This window comes from Paramormyrops kingsleyae, chromosome 1, assembly GCF_048594095.1.
Source record: "Paramormyrops kingsleyae isolate MSU_618 chromosome 1, PKINGS_0.4, whole genome shotgun sequence".
NCBI classification, from domain to species: Eukaryota; Metazoa; Chordata; class Actinopteri; order Osteoglossiformes; family Mormyridae; genus Paramormyrops; species Paramormyrops kingsleyae.
The window spans coordinates 21,008,092-21,032,547 of NC_132797.1; the positions used below are offsets into that span (position 1 = coordinate 21,008,092).

At 39.6% G+C, this 24,456-nt stretch overlaps 1 protein-coding gene across 1 annotated transcript in view; it reads left to right on the forward strand.

Annotated features, from left to right (window-relative positions):
- Window positions 1-24,456, forward strand: part of LOC111841593 (V-type proton ATPase 116 kDa subunit a 1) — a 55,188-nt gene that overhangs the window by 23,440 nt on the left and 7,292 nt on the right. Inside the window, exons 3-18 of the mRNA XM_072711721.1 lie at window positions 2,419-2,515; window positions 3,239-3,317; window positions 4,601-4,698; window positions 6,373-6,501; window positions 7,782-7,897; window positions 8,534-8,660; window positions 13,242-13,324; window positions 13,616-13,709; window positions 14,180-14,392; window positions 15,827-15,977; window positions 16,253-16,386; window positions 17,841-18,001; window positions 18,890-18,983; window positions 20,935-21,053; window positions 23,196-23,406; window positions 24,083-24,190. Of these exons, the coding sequence (XP_072567822.1) occupies window positions 2,419-2,515; window positions 3,239-3,317; window positions 4,601-4,698; window positions 6,373-6,501; window positions 7,782-7,897; window positions 8,534-8,660; window positions 13,242-13,324; window positions 13,616-13,709; window positions 14,180-14,392; window positions 15,827-15,977; window positions 16,253-16,386; window positions 17,841-18,001; window positions 18,890-18,983; window positions 20,935-21,053; window positions 23,196-23,406; window positions 24,083-24,190 (2,014 nt within the window). The remainder of the gene's footprint in view (window positions 1-2,418; window positions 2,516-3,238; window positions 3,318-4,600; window positions 4,699-6,372; window positions 6,502-7,781; window positions 7,898-8,533; window positions 8,661-13,241; window positions 13,325-13,615; window positions 13,710-14,179; window positions 14,393-15,826; window positions 15,978-16,252; window positions 16,387-17,840; window positions 18,002-18,889; window positions 18,984-20,934; window positions 21,054-23,195; window positions 23,407-24,082; window positions 24,191-24,456) is intronic.

Below are 24,456 nucleotides of genomic sequence, written 5' to 3' on the forward strand. Positions count from 1 at the left end.
GGAGGGGGGCAAGCCCCTGGGGGCCATCTGAACAGCGACAATGCAAAGTTTGGTTACCTTAGCACAACTTTACACGTCATGTCACCGCCGTTGCATACGACTCTATTAAAGCAGAATAGTAATTTAAAATAATCTTGAGATTACTGTAGAGTTTCCTAAACGTACATTACACTATACTGCATGTGTACTATAGTAATCATATAATTATACAATATTTCTTCTAGTAGCTTATTATTTATACAATAACGACAACTCGATGATGATTATTATTATCATTATTATTGTGAGGAGTAGTAGTAGTAGTGAAAACTTTGGAATATATGTCATTAGCTGATAGACCTTCGTAAGTCTACCTTACTTAAACTATTAAACCGCCATGTAAGTACCAGAGACAGAGAGAGGGAGGGAGAGAGAGAGAGACAGAAAGAGGGAGAGAGAGACAGAGAGTGACAGAGATTACCGTTCACCTGGCAGCATTATAGTATCAGGCGCCCTGCCAATTGGATTTGCTGTAACAAAAGGTTTTTTTTTTTACGTTTCAATAAAAATACCCACAATTTCAAAGTTTTAATACTAGCATAGGTAATTAACTGTTTTTATTAACTGAAATTGATAATTAATCACGCATAGGATCAGTTGCTTTACAGTGTTATATTCTCAAATGATCAAGTATCGTATCTCAGGAGAGGCACATTGCCGCAGCCAGGAGCCGAGTATCGAGTGGGAGGGGCAATGTCAAGTGGGAGGGGTAATGTGGGAGGGGTTTATAACGAGAAGCCTGTTATCATCTGATAACCCCCGTAATAACCCCCCCTACCCCTCGTTATACACCCCTCCTGCTCGACATTGACCCTCCCACTCAGCACTGGTCTCACGGATGCAGCGATATATACTTGGTCTTTAGCTAGGCTAATAGCATTACTACACTGCTAACATGAAGGGACGACGGTACTTGCTTCAGGAGAGAAACCTTCAAAAGAAATTTCCAGCAAATTATATATTTTTTCAGGCTCCAATAGAGAGAAAGAGAAGTGTGCCCCTGTCAGTCAGGGCCCCTAAAAATTTAGAAATGTATTTGGTTTGGTCTGGGTAGGGGGCCCAATATGATACATTGTCATAGAACTCAAAATCTCTAGCAGCATTCCTGGCCTCAGGTACCTTGTTATGTTTGCTGACACACACAAAAAAAAAATGTTAAGGGGGCGGGAGGCATGATGGAACTGAAGCAATTCCATGAAATTCCTGCATAATCGGGTGACTTCATTCAAAACACATCGGCTGGGAGAGTGAGGCAATTCTTACTTTTGTTCGAGCTTCTTATCAACAAAGCAAAAACATTGAAAGTGTTGAGTAGATTTAATGAAAACTGAGGCTAAGACTCATTGCATTATTTGTTAGAACAAGAACGTACGTCTTAAAATGTTAACCTAGAGTAACATTTTCTGCTGTAATCGGGAAAAATGCACAAATCACATACTTAAATGACACACTTAAAATAAAAATGCACTTGATTAAATAGGCCTAATTTAAGTCCATTGTTGTTAATGTACCACTTTTAAATGTATTGCAATAAGTTTAATTTTTTACTACAGGATTACAAAATGTGAATATGAATCTTGCTATGATGGACATCAAAGTCATGTATATGTGTCAAAAAATGAATAAAACAGAAATAAAAATAAGTAGCCAGAAATAATGGCCTCGTTATGTTTCCCGTACTCCATGCTTCGAAATAAATAAAATAATACTTTTTAATAATTTGAAAATGATATGGATTATTTCCACCACTAGAGGGCACTACTAGTATATGTATATTATGTCATAAACCAAAATTTTATTAATTACTGATATTCATATTTTTCCGTGTTATGTCCAAATCATAAGTGCTGCAGGGAACTAAATTTACAGGGAAAGAAAGTATTATTATTAATAAAGTAAAATAAAAAGCAATTGACGCTTACAATATGTTAGTCCATAAAATTAATTGTAAATAAAATAAATTACCTGATTGTATAATATAAAATTTCATATAACATTTTTGAATATGATTTGAAAAATGTATGCCATTCATCAAATTCAGGGTTGTGTGCCCTTTTTAAGTGCTGGGTGACCTGTGTAAAATAGAAAGCACCAAAGGCATATTGATCCATTGTCACAAACTGTTAATTGATTTCCTGAGTGATGAGCCCTCCGACACAGTTAATTAACGGGCATCTCACAGGAAGCCAATGAATCATATTCAAGTATCTGATCTGATATAAATATGCCAGACATCGCATAGCTATTTTTTTATTCATGAGGTCGTTGCTTTGATGGTGCACCAGTGCTGAGTCTCTGCTAATCTGTTGTTAAGTTGTTAAAAGAAGAGCCTGCCGTGTTTGGTGTGAACAGCACCAGAATGAGTTCCTGTTTCCGCAGTGAAGAGATGTGTCTGGTGCAATTATTCTTCCAAACGGAGTCAGCCCACAACTGCATCAATGAGCTTGGACATCTGGGACTTGTGCAATTTAAAGACGTGAGTAGGCCTGTTGTCCAAAAGTCACGATAATGATTAAACTTTTATTATTATTATTATTATTATTATTATTATTATTATTATCATCACCGTCATCATCATCATGGCCATTGTTGTTATCTATTGTACAATTGCATGATCCTGTTTTTGTTTAGATATGAACTACATATGAGCAACAAATGCATCTATATGATCCATACATACTTGCTAATATGGACATTTTGGTAGAAAGTTTAATTTTATTGCACTAGATATTTTAAATAATTTAAATCATAATGATTTGTTATGTTTTATTTATACTTAAAATTAAAATGGTCACATATCCTATAATGCAATACTATGACAATATGCTCATTTATTCATGTAAATACAGTGATAAATGTAATTACTGTATGGTACTTCTAGCTGTCACTTGTAAGTGAAATCCCAACATTTTTTTCTACAGTTATTTATTAAACTACTATTTTTTTTTTGGGGGGGGGGGTGGTTCACATTTGTTGTAATCATGTTGCATCATGGTGCCCACTGGAAAAAGTCGACACACCATCAAAAGAATTTCTCTGTGGTATCACTTTAGTGTTATGATTCCTTTACAGAATACAGAATGCAAATCTCTCTGTACTCTCTCTGGCAAAGAAAACAACTATAAATGTCAATTTATATTCAGCCTTAAAATAATATGTTGTTATGAGATGGATTATGAGTATTTTTCCTTTTTTGCAGTTAAACCCTGATACAACCTCTTATCAGAGACGATTTGTAAATGAAGTTAAAAAATGTGAGGATATGGAAAGAATAATCAGTGAGTAATTTTTTGCATAGAATTTCCATGCATCCATCCATCCATCCATCCATCCATCTTCCAAATGCTTATTCCGGTGAGAGTCGCAGGTGTAGAACATGAGTATGCATTAAACACCTATTTTTGTAATTTTCAATGGAGATCATTCATAAGAACACTGGACAATATGTATTTCTACAATTATATATTTTTATTTTTAATTCATTCTCTCTAGTCAAGATCCCTAACATAGTAGTATAATGTGTTGCTTTGCACTTTCCAGTTAATCAGGCTCTAAAACCAAGCTACCACCAAGAAACAATAATGCAGATTCTGTGTATCTTAATGAACCACAGTCACAACATTACACAAACACCCAGTAGTCCCATTATTGAACTTGGGAGTAATTGTGTGTACTGCTGTAAGCTAGAAGAAGATCAAAAGTCACGACAGCTCATGGAATCAAACAGCTGAAGGCATTTTGTCTTTTATCTGCAGTAGTAGCAATTGTAGCTCTAAAATGATTGTTTCCCAGCATTTTCTCTCAAAAGCTATAAAGCATAAAAAGCGAGCTGATCAGCCTTTGCTCTAATGCATGCCCTCTTTCTGACGCTGATTTCTCTGGGACCGAGACAGATAACATGCTTACACTGCGTTGTTTGGCTGTAATAATGTGTATTAGGAGGTCAATGGAGAGTGCTCCTGTCTCATTCCTCCACATTTGAGGTATTGAGTCCTGTTTGTCTGGAGTCTCCTTGTGACTCTATTTTGGTTTATCCTTTGGTTTCCTCCAGCCTAAAAACATGCAGTTTGGCTAAGCAGTGTCTCCACATTGCCCATAATATGCATGTATGACCTTGAGGGACTCGCATCAAGTCAATGGTGCACCCCCACCCATGCTGCCCATGATATAGCCCCCTCCACCCCCAACACCACCCCCACCACCTAACCCAGACCAGGAGAAATTGTTGTAAGATGGATGTATATCTCTAAGTTGCTGTTTGGCTATTCTTTTTAGTGTATTTTTGAACATTAATTAAACTTGGTTATTTCGCACTAATGTGTAACATTTCTGGATACAAGAACTGGTTCACATTGAGAGTAAGATGCAGCAGATTTTTCAAAACGAGGACCTCTCTCCATGAGCTCTCTACTGAGTTACTGTACAGCTATCACTTTGTAGTAATTCACCAAATTAAGGGACCGTTTAATGGGGTCAGGGTCATTTGGTTGTCTTTAAAATCATGGTATTTTTAAATGAATTTTTTATTATTATTTTTTTTTTGTAAAAAAACATTGCATAGGGATTCTAAGAAAGGAAATGAAAAAGACCAACATTTTTGTTGCTGAAGCGTTGCAGAGTGATAGAGGTCCTGGCCCAAGGGACATAGTAGAGCTGGAGGTAAGAGTTCTGACTTAAAGGTTTGATTGCCGTAGATGACTTGCCAACTCTGTCCTACTTCCACGATGACTCGCACAGGCTCTCGAACTTCCCACTAATGAAGAGCAGCTCTGTCCAAGGTGTCTCTCCAATTGCCCTGCTGCATCCCAGGTAATTGAGTGTAGCTAATCTGCTGCCACTGTAACTCAGTCAAATCACGAGAGATGTATCCATTTAGGTGGAAGCGTGCAATGCAGACTGAAATGTGGAAAGGATTTTCTATAATGGAACTGCAAATGTGAAGCAGATGGACTCATTTAAGTGGAATCACACTATCCAGGACGAAATGTGGGCAGGCTTTCCTGGAAGACGACGTACACCAAATTCATGGTTGGCATTTGATGGGAGATCAGAGGGTTTCTATATTCTCCAAAATTACGTCAATTTCCAAACAACAGCCCTTAAAGCATGAGAATCTTTCGTCATGCTAATATTTGTAGAATAAAGAACACAGAAAATCAGTTCAGCAAGATTTAATTTGTATTTCTGCATTTGCTTTTTTCCAAAGTAATCCATAATGTTATCTCATTTGCTAATGAAGAAGCTGTTTTTGGTTTTAATTCTAAACCAATGTATTCAAGGTTTGTCTTTGGAGTACTTTAAGAATAAGGACTTCATCTTAAAATAGGAATTGCGCTTAAAGTGTCTTCCAGAGTGTGGATAATGTACGTCTTGCATTATGAAGCCATCATATTAATCATAGCTTCTCTGGTGGGACTCTCCCCCCTTGGTCATGATTTAAGAACGAGCCCTTTCTCTGGTGTATCTCTCTACGGAGGTACATCAATACAGTGAACATCAATCCACTGCGAGATCCTGCTTTTAACTTGCTGTTGCTCATTTCAAATGAGATATTCTCATAAGGAAATACACATTTTAGAAGAAAATATCAGTATATCAATATAAACTACAATATAAAAGATACTAAGTTACAAGGATGATGTCTAAAATGAGCCGGATATATTTATCCTAGTTACTAAAACACCTCTTGAAGGCCATCTCTACCTGGTGAGAACCCCATTCTCTGTATTCCAAAGATCCATCTCCGATCTTGGTTGCTTTTAGTAATGAGTTCAGGGTCATTACAGGGCTATGAACAAGATATGCGATTCGATGAGGGATAGTTGGGGACCTTCCAGATCCCCAATAGAGTGAAATTGCACAGGTTGCCCATGATCAGAATCAGGATCATTGGCCAAGTTTGTGGACACACACAGACGATTGTCAGTGACGATCATTCTTACAGTATATACTGTACGTACACAGTTAAGACAAGACAATAGTCACATATAGTTTGATTTACACATTACAATATGTATGTGTAAATGATAATGCATAAAAAGTGCAGAAGTGCATGTCACTGCATAGAATGTTGTAGTAGAAAGAGTATATACAAAGGAGAGGTGAACATCAATGATCCTTTCAGCCAACCTGACTGTTTGTTGTAGCCTGTGCTTGTCATTTTTGATGTTTGACTTGAACCAGACTATGATGGGCAAACTGAGGACAGATTCTGCGATTGTTCAGTTCACCCATCACAGTCTGATTTAATCCTGCATTAAACCTTCCAATAACCTCACTATTTATATAAAAGTTGTCTTCAAAATAATGCTGATTATGTATTTTTTTATGTAGACAACCTTTACCAAACTAGAAAAGGAGCTAAAAGAGATCAATTCAAACCGTGAGGTTCTCCGAAACAACGTCATGGACCTCATGGAAATGAGCTATCTCCTGCACATGACTGAGGAATTCTTTGACGAGGTAAACCAGCTGATTAGCAATCACTTTCAATAGCTTGAATGTTTTGCAGTACTGCAGGGAGAATTTACCCCATATTCCATCTATTTGAAATATGGTTATCCAATTAGGCGCAGTGGGGTCTCAGACCACTAGTGAAAGATTTTCACTGCATTCTTTTATAATTAAATATGAATTAATATTCTAATTAAATATGAAATTGTTAATTACAAATTATATCATCAGCCTAACAATTTGATTAGTTGAATAGTTGAAAAAATGTAAATGAATTTCAGAATTTCTTATTATTTGATATGCTCCCTTTTGCATGACAGAGTGCATTCGAGCTGTGCAAAACCTGACGATCCATGGGACCCAGCATGATTTGAGGCTGTTCCAAAGATAATCTGTGTTGTTACTGAATGCTTGACTTTCTCAGTCTTCAGTTCCCCCCATAAAAATCATTACATTTTACTGCCCAAAATCTCAAACTTGGTCTCATCAGTAAATTGGACTTTTTTCCAGTGATTCATGGTGAAATGCTGCTATGTCTTAGCCCATGTCTTAGCCCCTGCCAAAACTTTGCTTATTTCCTGGATTAAATGAACAAAATCCCAGTTTTTCAATCAAGGCATCAGGCAAGTGATATTTTAGGGGAAATGCCAGTGAACTGCAGGGTAGCATTTTGCAGACACATGAAATGCACACACACATCAGTGCATGCACACATGAAATACACACACACATCAGTGCACGCACACATGAAATACACACACACGTCAGTGCACGCACACATGAAATACACACACACGTCAGTGCACGCACACATGAAATGCACACACGTCAGTGCACGCAGTGCACGCACACATGAAATGCACACACACGTCAGTGCACGCACACATGAAATGCACACACACATCAGTGTGCATACAATCAGACACACGATCACACATTAAACGCAATTCACAAACGCAAGTACAAGTTCTGTTTTGATGAAAGATATGCAATAATTATCCCTGAGATCCATTCTCAGTGTATGGATTGTTAATGTTCGAGGGCCTTTTTAGGGACAATTTTTCAGTGTTAGGTAGTTGCAATACAAGAAAGGATCTTCCAAATGATGCCCTTACTATGACATTGTTCCAACTCCTTTTGTTGCACATGTTGTATCCATGTGCAACACGAACCCCGCACTATCTATCCATCTATTGATCTATCTAAAGATCTCTTAGGATAAAAAGAAACTGAACATTTTTGCCTGGATTATGTCATTCCCTGCTTCCTCACTTCCTGCTGTACTTCAGGCTGAGTCCCGGCTCTCCTGTTCTGAGCTCCCATCAGAGGACTCTATAGCTGCCTACCCCAGGGTGGCCAGCCGTCGTACCAGCAGCTGCAGTGCCAGCGGTCCCCTGAACCTTAGGTAAATAATGCAAATCTTGCCATTTGGGCAATAATGTGGTCTTGACAGCTAACAGGGTCTTCCAGAGTTCTTCTTGACATGTTTGCTTATGGTACAATGCCGTGATTGAAATGCCAAAATGAAGTCATATTAGACAGCGATGGCGGCTGCTGGAAAGCATAAAGACAGCTGAACTATAAAACTCACTTTATTTGGGGTGTCATGTTCCCTAATTACTATAGTAATTGTATATACTGCATTCTCCGTCAAACTGCTTTTATACTTAGCGCCAGTCCACCCTTTACGTGACATAGGTGGCTGTCTAGGGTGCCATCTTCTGACAGGGGACCAGCTTAGTGAGCCATCTTCACTTTGTCTTAGATGGGGGGGCTTGCCTTAGGCAGCATGCAGGCTTTGACTGGTGCTGTTCATACTACTGAAAGCTCCAAAAGAGTTTGGACCAAATTCAGTGCAAAAACCGACAGAAAGGCTAAACGTCAGCAATTTATTGGCCCAGTAGTGTCTTTTAAAGCATATCCTTAGTATAAAAGCCCCCACATGTGTTGGTTGTGTCAAACTATATGCCGAGGAAAGATTTCATTGGGTTATATCAGTCTCTATAGCAAAGATAATCTTTCCTTTTATCTTCCCTGCAAGGTTTGTGGCTGGAGTCATCAGGCAGGAGCGCATTCCTGCCTTTGAGAAGGTCTTGTGGCGAGTGTTTCATGGGAATTTCGTCCTGCGACATGCTGAGATCCAGCCCCCTGGAGAATCCCCCATGATAGTAAGAAGGATTTAATTGCTGTCTTTGGCACCGCTTTTATGTTTTAGAGCTCATGATACTGTGGGTTTATTAAGGAGAAATCTCTTAATAAAGTCATAGTGTTTCGATGTTTCCTATTAAATTTAAAGGTCAGAGTCGTTTGGATTTTTTGATGATAAACAGTCATTACTTCCGGCCACCACATTTGTTACAGTAATTGTCCTCTAGTGGTTTGTAATACAGAAACCAATGCAAAGTTCAAAAAATGTTTTCATACAGGCAGAATCCAGACTACTTTAGTATTTAACAGATTATGACTAAGTGCTATGTGTAAACAATCTTGGTAGATTTCACTGATCAGGCAGCTGATTAAAATTTTGAACTTGTACTTTTACTACCTGGCTATGTTCCAGATCAGTAACAATGAAATCTGGGAAGGGGGATTCAACCCCACAACTTTACTAGAGCCTTAACCATACATCCATCTATCCATCCATTTTCTGCCATTTATCCGGGGTCAGCAGCCTAAGCAGGGATGCCCAGACCTCACTCACACCAGCCACCTCCTCCAGCTCCACTTGTGGGAGATATAATCTCTCCAGCATCTCCTGGATCTGCCCCGTGGGCTACTCCCTGTTGGACATGCCCGAAGAACCTCCCCAGGGAGCCGTCCAGGAGGCATCCGAGATAGATGCCCGAACCACGTCAACTGGCCCCTATGATGCGGAGGAGCAGCGGCTCTGCTTTGAGGCCCTCCTGAATGTCTGAGTTCCTCACCCTATTTCTAAGGCTGAGCCCAGACACCCTGTGGAGGAAACTCATTATATCTGCTTATATCTGCAGTCTCATTCTTTCAGTCACCACCCGGAGCTCATGACCATAGCTTAGGGTAGGAACATAAATTGACTAGTAAATTGAGAACTTTGCCTTCCGGCTCAGCTCCCTCTTTACTGCAACAGAACAGCGTCCGCATTACTGCCAAGGCTGCACCAATCCATCTGTCAATCTCCGGCTCCCTTCTTCCCTCACTCATGAACAAGACCCTGAGATACCTAAACTCCTCCGCTTGAGGCAGCAAATCCACCCTTGTCCGATCAAGAACTACGGGCAAACGTCATGGCAAGAAGGAAGTGGTGCCGGGAAGTGCTCAGAGCAGACGCAGCCTCAGGAGGTTGTGAGAGATGCTGTCTGTGTCGTGGGTTGGGGGAGAGTTTGTATGTGTCTGCTTACCGTTGGAGTTTTTGACAGTTTGGTTTTATGTGTTTTTAAATTATGAATCTGAGACATTTGGGAGACATTGGTCCTCATCCTGGCTGCTTCTGCAAATCACCCCAGTGTCTGCTGCAGGTCACTGAACGATGGCACCAAACAGGACCACATCATCTGCAAATCACCCCAGTGTCTGCTGCAGGTCACTGGACGATGACACCAAACAGGACCACATCATCTGCAAATCACCCCAGTGTCTGCTGCAGGTCACTGGACGATGACACCAAACAGGACCACATCATCTGCAAATCACCCCAGTGTCTGCTGCAGGTCACTGGACGATGACACCAAACAGAACCACATCATCTGCAAATCACCCCGAGTGCCTGTTGCAGGTCACTGGACGATGACACCAAACAGAATCACATCATCTGCAAATCACCCCAGTGTCTGCTGCAGGTCACTGGACGATGACACCAAACAGGACCACATCATCTGCAAATCACCCCAGTGTCTGCTGCAGGTCACTGGACGATGACACCAAACAGGACCACATCATCTGCAAATCACCCCGAGTGCCTGCTGCAGGTCACTGGGCGATAACACCAAACAGAATCACATCATCTGCAAATCACCCCAGTGTCTGCTGCAGGTCACTGGACGATGACACCAAACAGGACCACATCATCTGCAAATCACCCCAGTGTCTGCTGCAGGTCAGTGGACGATGACACCAAACAGAACCACATCATCTACAAATCACCCCGAGTGCCTGCTGCAGGTCACTGGACGATGACACCAAACAGAACCACATCATCTGCAAATCACCCCAGTGTCTGCTGCAGGTCACTGGACGATGACACCAAACAGGACCACATCATCTGCAAAAAGCAAAGATGCGATCCTGAGGCCCCAAATCCGGCTCCACTCCACCCCTTGGCTACGCCTATAAATTCTGTCCATAAACAGTCGGCAATAAAGGGCAGCCCTGGTACAGTCCAACACCCACTGGGAACGAGTCTGACTTACCCTCAGTAATTGTTTCACTACTTCAGTCTGGCTCAGTGGGCTAAGCCTGTGTGCCTGTAATCAAAAGGTCGCTGGTCCTTGAGCAAGGCCCTTAACCCCCAGCTCCCTGGGTGCCGCTACAGGTGGCTGCCCTTCGCAGACAACTTACTCTACAAAAAAAAGAAAGGGAAAAAAAAGAGCAAGTTGAGGGAGGTGTAAAGACAATTTCCTCAGAGGTATCAATGATTATTATTATTATTCCAACTCCACCTCCTCCGAGGAAGGCATATCAGTGGGATATAGGAGATCCTCAAAATATTCTTTCCACCGAAAGGGCAAGGCGTCCCACTCTACTTCCTCCAAATAAGGTGTACCAGTGGGATTCACGAGGTCCACAAAGTACTCTTTCCACCATTACTGTTATAAAGAGTGTGACAGTCCATGGATTCATCAAACTTGTCCCACACCTGAGTTTTTACTTCTGCAACTGTCAAAGCTGCACCCTGCTTGGCCTGTCTGTACCTGTCCACTGCTTCTGGAAACCCTACAAGCCAACCAAGCTCAGAAGGCCTTCTTCTTCAGTCTGAAGAACCTGTGCCACCGGGTTTGGGGGGTTGCCACTGCAGCAGGCCCTGAAAACCTTTCAGCCATACTGTAGCTCTGCACAGCTACGGAAGCCAAAACACTGTCTATTCAGGCTCAATGTCTCCAGCCTCCCGTGGAATGGAAGTTTTGTTGGAGGTGTGAATTGAAAATCTTTCAGACAGGGGCCTCTTGCGAATACCCCCTGCATACCCTTACTATATGTTTGGGTCTTCCCCCAGCCTCTGATCCAACTCACCACTAGACGGTGACCAGTTGACAGCTCAGCTCCTGATTTTACCCAAGTGTCCAAGTCTTATGGTCGCAGATCTGATGATACAACTACGAAATTGCTTACCCAGCTATGGTGTTCTAAACACCCTTATGCTTGATCATGGTCTTTGTTATGGACAAGCTAGCACAGAAATACAATAACAGAGCACCACAGAGATTGGGCAGGCCATTCCTTCCAATTACACCTTCCAGGTTTCACTGTCGTTACCCAAGTGAGAGTTCAGATCCCCCAGGAGAACTATGGAGTCCCCAAAGGGGGCACCTTCTAGCACCCCACCAAGGTCTCTAAGAAAGGTCGGATACTCTGAATTGATGTCCATAGAGTCAGAGCCTGTCCCCAAACTCGAAGTCAAAGGGAGGCAACCCTCTTGCATTACGCTGGTGTACAAGCACCAAAAATTCCACTCACAAGACATCTCTTACACCGCAAGGGCAACTCCAGAGTGGAATGGAGTCCTGCCCCTCTCCAGGAGATTTGTTCCATAGCTTGTGTGTTGAGGTGAGCCCAAGCATTCTCTCAAGCTCCTTTCCCAGGACAGAGGTGACCTTACCTTAGCCAGGGATCAGTCTGCCTAGGCCTCCACAATGCACCAGACCTTTATGGCTCCTCCTGTAGGGGGGGGCCCACAAAATTACAGACACACGTGGCTCGTTTGGGCCATGTGTCACCTGGCCCATGGGTGAAAGCCCGACCACCAGGTGCTCACTGATGAGATCCCACCCAGGCCCAGCTCCAGGATGGGACCCCAGTATCCCCAGTATCCCAATCCCAGGAGATGTTTCTAGTTTTCCATAATCTTTTGTTTATTTGAGCTCTCAGGAAAATTGATAGCATTTAACTGAAATTATGTCTGTGAAGAATATAGCAATTAGTAAAAATCAGTTATGTGAAATAGAGGTTGACCGATATGGGTTTTTCAATAGCTGATGCCGATGCCGATATTTAGGAGTCAGGGTCAGCCGATGGCCGGTACATGCTGCCAATATATGCTCCGACACAAGAAAAAAGAACAGAACTGATAACATTGGGCTGATATGGCAATAATTAAAATTTTAACAATTAAAATGATTTTTAACAATTAAAAAAACGCCGCCAACAAGCGCACAAAACTAACTATGTCAGAATCAATGATCCTTATCGTTTCCTGTAAGCTAAACTTGGTTGAAGGCACATTATCATTACGCCAGTTCCTGACAGTGTAATTTGTGTTCTCTTTCAAAAGCGCTCACGTTTTTAACCCTAACCCTAACCCTAACCCTAATTTTTTAGAGACCTAAGTCACAGGGATCCAAAATCCGGCTCCACTCCAAACAGGACCACAGGGATCCAAAAAGCGGGATTTAAACAATACAGATTTTAATTTAACTGTGCTCTTAGTCTCAAAGGTATCAGCTGAAACATGAAAACAAATTAAAAGTTAAATATTACCTGATTATTGTCAGAAATTTTTTTATTGCATTTTATTCAAGTTATTATATTTATATTTTTATTTTACTTTCCATTTCAAGGAGGATTTTGTCAAGAAAGACGTCTTTATCGTGTTTGTGCAGGGAGACCAGGCTAAAGGAAAAATTAAAAAGATATGTGATGGGTAAGTAAATCGTGAGTCACAAGAAAACCGACAAACACTTGTCAGATGTGCTCTGATCATCCAGATGCAGCTAAATGATCAGGAACAACTGCGATGTGAGGTCAAATATGGTTAACTGGTCATCTGTCATTGTCCTTAAGTTCTTAGGAACCTTTGACAGAAATAATGTGGATAATCCAAGCTGGGTGGTGATGGGGAGTTGAACAGTAGGGATGATGTGGAAGTCATGAAATTATAACACTTTGGTAACATGGTGTATTTTCTGCCTTCTAAACCTTCATTTTTGAGCAGGTTTCATGCCAGTATGTATCCATGTCCAGACACAGCAAATGCTCGAAAGGACATGAGGAACACTGTCAACACACGCATAGAAGATCTTCAAATGGCAAGTTTCCATAGTGCGTGGGCTAAATGCTAACTCAAGGGGTGCTCACAGAGCCACTGTTTTGTTTTGTTTCCATCGTGGTCAAGAGTATATAAGAATGGCCAAACCACAGTCCATAGATGTAACAAGGTATCAAGCTTCAACAGTTTCATCAGGCAAATTCTACTTAAACAAATCAATCTTTGACTGCAAGTGAATATTAAGTATTACTTGTGTCCACCATTTCATGTTTTCATTATCCCAATCCTTCATATCATCTCAGGACTCTTGCCTTTCATGTGAAGGTATTGCTTAGAAATGGAAATGCTTTCTTCATTGCCCTTTTGAAAAGTTCTAGGACTGATGATATACATGTTTTTAATCATTCATAGCTAGGTAATTCCAGAACACCCTTGATAAACTAAATGCTACCAGCAAAAAATGCTTTTATCCTTTTTGTTTGTGTGTTTGTATCCCCTTTGCTGCTGAAGGTCGTAAAGAGGACAGAAGAGTACAAGGAGAGCGTCCTGACTGCGGCGGCAGCACATCTAGAGGAATGGAGGACCAAGGTCAAGAAGATGAAGGCCATTTATTACACGCTGAACCTCTGCAACACAGATATCACTCAGAAGTTAATTGTGGCTGAGATCTGGTGTGCAGTGTCTGACCTCAACAAAGTGCAAGCTGCATTAATCGAAGCGTCGGTAAGTTATGAGGTATTAAGCACATAAATATGTCTGTAGCTGTATATACTAGCTGGACCAAGAGATTAATTAAAGCACGCTTAGTCTGATGAGTGGTTTACTGATTGATGAACAAGTTAATTCCATATAAATTTTCCCAATTTTATCTCAGTTTATGAAACTGAACTAATAATTCTGAATATGAGCAGTAGGAATATATTTCATGAACATTTTTTGATGAACCATTTTATTGTTCAACAGAGAGGGTTATGTTAATGCAAGTGTTTTTTAATGTAATAATTATCAGTTACCTCTTTTTCTTAAATGTGCTAGTTAATCCACATTTGTTATTGTCAAGTTAAAGAGATCAATGTGATATTTAAAAAGGTATAAAACCTGAAAAATATTAACTTAACCAATAGAATAAGAGTAAGTTTATATTCCATGATCAAATGTTTTTCTTGTTGAAGAAAGTATTGAGTAAATAATGTCGTTATAATGATGTTATAAGAAACAAAAATGTTTTAGTTCAATTTGTAAGAAAATATTGGCTTGAATCTTCACGATAAATGTAATCATTTACATTTAAGCATTAATTAAAGTAAATATGCTGTAAATAAGTGTGTTGTATGTTGTATGGAAACATTTTGACACTTAATCAGTGTATAAATATGTGCAACACTGGAAAACGCGTACATACATAACATTCATCTGTGCAAACGTACAACAATACTGTATACTTTTCTTAGGTAATTTGAATTTAATTATTTATTTATTTATTTATTTTTCTTTTTCCTTTTTTCTTTCTTTTTCTTCTTTTTTCTCCTTTCTTTCCTCTTTTTTCCTACTTTTTCCTCTTTTTTTCTTTTCTTTTCTTTCTTTTTTCCTTTTTTTTCAGAAATTACCTGAATTTATGACTACAAAATTCCCATCAATTTCTCTCACCGATTTGATTTTTGAATCACTCTCCCTTATGAACAATAACATATAAAATTTAACTGTTGTTTTTGTGAATATGATTTATTTGTTTAAAATTAATTTAATTGTTTTATTTTAAATTAGTTAAATTTGAACTTGACCAGTGAATTAAAAATCACTAGCCGTTGGAATGTGCAAAAAAAAGTATTTTTATTATTGTAGCTCTATGTGCATATTGTTATGCCGAAACTGAAATTTTGTGATTTTATGCTAATCTTGGTCACATAAACATACAAACAAAACAGAATTTAATTCTACATTCTGTTTATATTGTTTTTATAGCACATTTTTATTAGATTACGAAAATCAAAGAAATTTACCTTTATTATTTTCTATAAAGAACTCCGATTAAAATATAAATACATATTAATAGCTTCTTTGTGCTACTATGAAATTGTCAGTTCCAGTCTTTTGTATTTCCCCACTGTACTGTATTGAGTGTGTTTGTATTCATGTTCATATTTTCTGCTCACACAGAAGCAGAGTGGATCCAGTTTGCATCCAGTCTTGAACAGAATACACACCCAGCAAACCCCACCAACATTTAACAGGGTGAACACTTTCACTGCAGGTTTTCAGAGCATCATCAATGCCTACGGCGTGGGAGATTACCAAGAGATCAACCCAGGTGACCATTCTTCATCCTATAAGTACAGATCATTAATGTATCTATTGTGAGATTGCTGTTTTTGGGTTGTGTTGAGTTTTGTATCTGTATCTATATTCATTTATAAATATTAAACATAATGAAATTTAAAGAATTTCAAAAATTGTGTTAAAATTCATAAAACAGCTATCAGCTTCAGTATTTCATCGTTAATTTGCCTGTTGCAATGGCCTTTGTTTTCTTTTGAATTAGTTACTGCGGGGGAGTGTTAATGACTCTCTCGCTCTCTTCTGAAGCTCCATACACCATAGTGACGTTCCCCTTCCTGTTTGCTGTCATGTTCGGGGACTGTGGCCACGGCCTCCTCATGGCTGTCTTGGCCGTGTGGATAATCTTCCAAGAGGAGAAGTTTAAAGAACTGAACAATGAGGTAACGTATCAAAAGCTGTAGTTTGCACGTTCCCTCTGTGTTGTGTGGGTAATAAGTCCAACAAGATTGTTTTGTATGAATGGGGTGTGGTAGCTGATCATCTCCTGACCCCCCCCCCCCCCCCTTTTATTTAAGCTAGAAAAATAAGCAAGAAATCATACAGAATACTGAACTACAGAATGAAAACACTGGACATAGATTGGGAGAAAAACTGTCAATGGGCAGAGGTGGGTAGTTCAGGTCCAGAGAGTACAAGTCCAGACCATGATTTTCTTTCAACCCTGTGACTTTGACTCTTTACAGTCAACTGGTTGGTTGAAACGAACCTGAACTACCCGCCTCTGCTGGTGGAAGGTTTGGGAGGTGCAGTGCAAACGACACGGGTACATGCTTCCATTGTGCCTTGTGCCAAAATTGCGGGCTGGTGGTGGTAGTTTGATGTTATGGATGCGTCTTAATTGCAGACATTGGGCCCCTTGGATAAAAAACCAACAATGGCTTGTATGTCACATCATATCTAAGTTATTTTGGTTAAAAAAAGAATGTTAGCACTGCTGCCTCACACCTCTGGAACCCGGGTTTGAGTCTCTGCCAGGGTTCCATGCGTGTGGAATTTGCATGTTCTCCCCGGGCCGTTGTGGGGTTTCTTCTGGATGCTCTGGTTTTCCCCCACAGTCTAAAAACATGCTAAGGTGAATTGGAGATACCAAATTGTGAATGGCGGGTGAGCGTGCCCATTGGTGGGTTGGCACCACATCCTGGGTGGTTCCCTGCCTCGTGCCCTCAAGCTTCAGGCCACACGTGACCTAGCATTGTGTCTTTCCTGGATACAGGAGCACAGAACTACCTTAAAAATGCTTGTAGATCTCTGTTAATATCATAATCTTTCTATCTGTAAATGTAGCCTTTGTTAATGCTAATTTCAGCACTTAGGGTGACACAACAAGTGACCCTGAATCGGTTAATAGATGGATGGATGAGATCTATGGATGTTGCCTTGGGTAACGCTACATGTCTTTGTTTTAGCTACCAGCCTCACTAACATGTTAGCTGTCTTTATGACTGTGGAATCTCACATTTGTTTTCAATTTGTGTATTTTCAATAATGGATCCAAGAATTATTCGCAAATTTTCACATTCATAGGGATCCTCCGTTGCCTAACCCTTGCAAATGTGAAGGGTTGACTGTACAATCTTTGGGTACTTTGTCTAATTTAGTCATTCAATTTTCAAAGAAAGCACAAATGAACATTTCAGTTTTCTTTGTGCAGAAATATATATTTAGGGTGAACTCACTACCTCACAACCTTCTTGTGTTACCTTAATTATTCACTGGGGAGGAGGGGAAAAACTTAAACACTTAATTGGCTCCACAATACAACGTGCCAAATGACCATCATTGTAACGGGTGAATATGTATAATGCTTTTTTTTCATACCCCATCTTCCTTTCAGCTAATCAATGTCCTTGTCAATGGCCGGTACATTGTTTTGCTCATGGGCCTCTTCTCCATCTATACTGGTCTCATCTACAATGACTGCTTTTCAAAGTCCCTGAACATCTTCGGCTCAGCCTGGAGGGTCAATGCTATGTTTGAACCCTCTGGACCATGGACGTGAGTTGCGTGCTATTTATGATCATGCGTCCATTGGAGTAACTTGGCCTGTGTATGTACACTATATGGCCAAAAGTATATGGACACCAGCTTATCTAGCACCTCCTTCTGAATCCAAGGGTATTAGTTTGAAGTTGGTCAGCCCTTTGTTGCTATCATAGCCATTACTCTTCTGAGAAGACTTTCCATTAGATGCTGGACCGTCGCTGGTGTGATTTCAGCCATTCAGGTTGGCTGTTGATACTGACTTATCAGGTCCCTGCCTGTGAGCTTGTGGCTGACCGCGTTGTAACTGAACTCGCTCCCATACATTTTTACATTCACAGTCAGTTCTCAAACCTACTTGTTGGAAAGATGGTGACCTATGATGGTGCCAAGTGGGAAGTCACTGACCTCTTTTGTACAACCAGCCATTCTGCTGCTAACCTTTGTTGCGGGAGAATGTGATACTGTGTGCACATTTGTGTTAGCAATGGGTGTGGCTTAATTCTGCAATTATTTTGTATTAATTTGGGTGGATACAATCTTTTGGCCACATAGTGTATATCCAAAAACACAGTGCCGTGGAACTTTTAGTTTTGTTAATTAACTGAATATTGAACCGTAATATTATCTTGACCTAGTATGGATTACATAAAGAGCTATTTAAATAAGCTAATAAATAATTTAAACATAAGTTTTATACTTGGGGAAAAGTACGCATTAGGAAAGTATCTAGAGACTAAATTTGTTTAGCCAATTATTTAAATTTAGAGAAACTTGCTTCTGTAGGCTGCCCTAATGAAATTTTAGCCTTGCAAATAATGATGAATAAATTGGGATGTCATGTCATTCATTAAACTGCAGAAACACACACTTGCATTTTGTTTTTTGTCATTGCTCACTCAGGAACAAGACGCTGCTTCATTGTGAAGATCTCCAGCTGGACCCCCTGGTCCCTGGGGTTTACTCTGGGACGCCCTATCCCTTCGGCATAGACCCGGTCTGTGGGAGGAGTCTCATTTTCCTTACCCCTCCTTCTTCCTTGGATATGAAAAATAAGGGTTTCTGTTTCCTTTTCTGAGTTGTCATTGCTTTGGTTTTACCTGGAAGATGGGTCTTCACACCACAAATAATTTAATTTGCTTGCATTTTTAGCCAGGACTGGAAAAACACATTTATTGTAATGTCAAAGATACAAGGCTGTTTTGCCCAAACATTACAGCAATATATAATGATAATTATATAGCAGCAATTGCAATAGTATGAAAGCAGAGAGAGACTAAAGTATATATGCATGTATGTGTGTATATAAATACACATACATATGTACGTTTCTGTGCGTGTGTGTGTATTCACACACACAGAGCTGTGGAATAAATTAAGAGACCACCATTTTTAAACAAATCTCCATTTTTAAATCCTGGTTTAATTGTGGTTTTGCTGGCATAAGGCTACGCTTCCAAGTACAGAAATAAAAAGCAATTTCTAGGACAGCAGTACACAAGACACAGGTGAAGGAGGAGACACTGGGAACGACAAGAAACCAGCCAGGTAAAGGGCAGAAGCGACTTTCTAATGTCAGAGATGACCGTCAACTTATCCGACAGCTTCTCATGAATCGTAGGATGACATTAAGTGACCTTCAAAAGGAATGGGAAGCATTAAGTCTGTGAAGTGCACTGCTAGGACAGTTCATATCAACTTCCTAGAAGCTGGACCCATAAAGCAAGGAATAAGTCCTTCATTAATGAGAAACAGGGAAGAACCAGGCCGCAGTTTGCAAAGGAAATATATATATATGTTATTCACAATATATATATGTTATTCACAGACACACACCCATAAATTGAGAAATGAGTGAAACCAAATATTTTGCCGTGGCCTCTAAATTTTTTCCAGGGCTCTGTTTATGTGTGTATGTATATATGTATGTAACTGGCTATTTGTGAGCTAAATGGCAAATAAGTAAATAAATAAATAGAAAGTGCACCATATTATTTTTTTTTTTATCAAATTGACCCAGAATTGAGTTTTTCCATCATTTGATTACCCTAGGCTGCCCTCCATAACCAAATCTGTCAGATGTTCCCTGCTGTGTTACACTAGCTATGAGTCAATTGCCTATTAATAAACACGAATATAGAGGCATTGCCTTAGTCCCAAGACAGCGGAGAGATTAGTAGTCTGAGGCAACTATGCTGAGAAGGAATGCAATCAAAAAATAAATTGAATTGAAAAGGTTGGTTAGAAGAGAGTGTTCTCTTGCAGGCAGGCATTCTAAGAAATGGTTTGATTCATTTGAACTGTAGGTAACACATTGACTTCACAGTCTACAGATGCTAATTAGATTTCTGCAATTCTAACTGTGATGAGAACTGCTCGCAGAACAATTTCAGTTGGTCTGGCCAATTATTTTTTAGTAAGACTACATGTATTAAGCACAGTGCCATTACAGGCCTTTCTACAGCTGTGTTGTTACTGGTTCTGGACCCTTAGAGAAGCATGTTTTTCATTATGCTCTTCACAACTGCAGTTATGCATAAATTCTGTATAAATTAAATGATAATCTTAAGTACACAAGCAAAGATTTGTCTAGTGAGATAAACTGGAATGAAACTCCATTTGAGAGTGCAGCCTGCAGCTATTAATGTTCTCTGTCTTTTCAGTTTTGTGGTCTGTGAAATAGAATTCCAGTGAATGATAAAGTGGACCTAATTTAAAGGATAGCTGTAGATCTGCATGTTGTTTCTGTGTTGTCTTCTATTGAGATCTAAGTTTATTATCCTTACATAAGTTTAGTGGTAGAATCAACAGTAGCCTTGCACTCAGCTTCAAGTTCAGGTTTGTTCATGTTTGTCCCTAACCCTAACCCTAACCCTAACCCTAACACTCTTAGTTTTTATGACAAAGTATATATTTTTTGTCTTTGACATGAATTAATGTTGTTCCAGATTTGGAGCATAGCAACAAACAAGCTATCATTTCTGAATTCATACAAGATGAAGATGTCAGTCATACTAGGTGTGGTTCATATGCTCTTTGGGGTCACACTCAGTCTTCTGAATTACATGTAAGTATACTGGTTACAGAGCAGAATGTTGTTGCCACACTTTATGAATGTAGAGGATCAAATCATTACATCCCTCTTTGTGTGTGGAGTTTCCTCCAGTTGAACAATGATAAGCATTTAGGCTAGTTGGCATCAGTACATTTTCTGTAGTGTGGGAGGATGTGTCTGTATGCAGAGTGTACCCCAGCCCTGGGTGAACTAGGATAGGCTCCAGACTCCCAATGAAATGGTGAGTAGATGGATGGATGATGGATGGATGGATGGAATAATATTAATAGGAAAAAAAAACTCCTGGCAACTTTGATAAAATTTGGTAACAATTTAATGTTCAATATCATCATAAATAGCCCCCCCCCCCCAGCTTACTCTACAAAGAGCAAGTTGAAGGAGGCATAAAGACAATTTCCCCACAGGGATCAATAAGTCCCTGTACATTATATTTGTTGTTTGTTTTATCTTATAAATAATTATTATTTAATGATATTATAGCATTTATTTTGATGCTGTATTATCAAATATATAGACATTTTTAACTGAGTTCATGAATAAGTAAGTAAAGGGCTTGATAATGACTTGTGGAGTGATCAGACATGGCTGCCTCATACCTTATGCTTCTTGGGTTACGATTCAGCTTCACAATGACCCTCTACTGGACAGATGCTCATGAAAAATGCACGTACAGTATAGTGTATATGGTGGGGGTAGGATTGTGGTCATGCTCTCCTATGGTTCTTTATTGTGTTTGCCTGATTTCCTGTGTCCTGCATAGTGTTAAAAAAAGGTGGGTATATATGTTCATGGACACACCTTTATGCGCCACTGAAAACAGGTAGATAAAGTACCAAACATCCACCCTGCACTGCCACTGAAACCAAATCATCCTTATCATCAGTGTGGAAATGGATAAGTTTATCTCCAGCTAGCACACATGGAGGTGTATTTGCACTGATGCAGATAGCTGGCCTGTTTAATGTTGTATTATACAGCTAACTTTATTTCAAACAGCATCAATCTAGCTTATTAACTGAAAAATGAAGGACCACTCAGTCTGTTTACTATTTTCAGTCTCTATCTGTGGTTTCTTTAGGATAGTTAGCGATCCTTGTGAAATGTTGTCTGATGTCCATTGCACTGTGTGCACACTGTACACTGTACACTGTTTGCTCATAAGCACTGGCTGTGCTGTTGAGGAGTGAAGTGGGAAAGGGGGAAGTGGAGGAGGAGAGGAGGAGATAGGGAGAGGGTGGAGGAGTGTGTCAATGTGGTGTGCTGTTGTAGGCTAAAGCAGTAAATGACACGCTATATTATTGACTCACACTACGGGGTTGACGTGTGTTTATCTTTCATAACCCCGTGTCCTGATATGTTCTCAGATTTCCTCTCACAAACCATAGATGTGCAGTTTTGAAGGATTGGTCACTCTAAATTTTCCATGGAGTGCGATTCTGTGTCGTGGGATGGGCTAGTATGCAAACTACAGTCTATAGACCTATAGTCTATAGGGTGAGAATCCCTAATCCCAAAGAAGGGTTAATGAAGGGTTTTTTCAGTGAGAGACACATTATATTGGTAGGTAGTTCTAATACCTAAAATTGCAAACATTGAGGTGATTATATTAATTGTATTAGTAACACAGTAGCTGACACCTGTGCCATTTAAAATTTACAAATGATTGACCATTAACTTTAATGGTCTTCAATAAATCCAAATAACTTGCCACCCCAGTGGCCTTGGCATTTAGCTCGGGGTATTTTCCCTGTTTGTTTTTCACACTGGCAGGTAAGTTTTATGTGTCCCATGTCCTGTTTCTGAATGGATACCGTATGTCGGTAATGCTGTCATTTGAGAGCAATCAACTCAAGCTATGCCCTTTTAAATATTCATTTTGGCATATCTTCCTCCTCCCTGTCCTGCATTTATGCCTGACAGTCTTTGTTGTTTCGTCCCATGCTATTTGAACATAAAAGCATATTCATAATCATTGTATGATGAACTCTGACATATTTTATTCTTTATATATATATATATATATATATATAAATATATTATTTATTTATTTATATTTGTATATATTTGTATATTGAAATAGTATTATTTCTCGTTTAACCATTCAATATTTGATATGAAGGTTCTTAATTGCAGATATTTCAAGAATGCAAAGGGAATCCTCCTGCAGTTCATTCCCGAGCTGGTCTTCATGCTCTCTCTCTTTGGCTATCTGGTGGTCCTCATCTTCTTTAAGTGGTGTGTGGAGCTCCAACCAGACACGGCGCCCAGCATCCTGATCCTCTTCATCAACATGATGCTCTTTGCCTATGACGGGCCAGGCGACTCCATGCTTTTCCATGGCCAGGCACGTTGTGCATGAGAACGTGTTTGTTTCTGCTTAATACTTTATCCCAGCATAAGCAGAACAATCAGTCTTCGTCATCTGCCCTCTGTCTTGTGCAGGTGATATACTGACCTAATGGCAGTGATTATATTTATGGGAACAAGTTCAGGCAAATAAAACTACTTACTTGTATTATTTAATTTATTATTGTGTATGTTATCCTACATTACCTCACCAGGGTAGTGATACCAGAATATTATAGTACTGACCTAATGGCTGGGAAGATATTTTCAGGAATAAGTTGACAAATTACTTTGAATTATTTTATTCATTTAAATCTGAGAGATTGTATATTTTGCATTCAGATCTCAGGGATTGACGTATTATGCATTCACCGTATAAAGTGATACGTGTGCAGTTTCTTGTACCAACTCAAATATGTATTTAAGCACATTGCCACGTGTCGCTTTGTATGACAAATGTGTACTTTGGTACCAGTTATATCAATCCTTAATTATATAATGCACATTTAGATTCTCTACATTAAAACACCAGTAGTTTTTAGTGGGCTATGTGAATATCATTATGTCAGCGCATGGGCAGCTGATCCTTGGGGGCAGTAAGTATATTGTTCAGATTGAAGTCCTATACTGGAAGTTGCTCCCTGATCCTTCACTTTAAGACTTTTATCCTACAGAAAGCTGTTCAGATCTTTCTGGTGGTCTTGGCTTTTCTCATGGTGCCCTGGCTGCTCCTGGTCAAGCCCCTCGTCATCTACAGAGAGCACAAGACTGCAAAACAACAGGTCAATATTGCCTCTAGTCCAGTGTTGCGACAGAAGCATCAATCAACTAATCAGTGAAATAGTCATGCGACAAATATATTAAACAAATCAAAAATGCACCTGAATGTTTATAGACTTGTCTACCTGGCTAGTTGGTTCAATTGTAGACAAAACAAAAATAAACATTTATGGTTTATTGAGTAACATCATGCAGATATGTTACAAGATACTTTATATTTGTAAATTATTCCTTGATTAGGCAAGTCTTGCACCTCCTCTGTATTCTA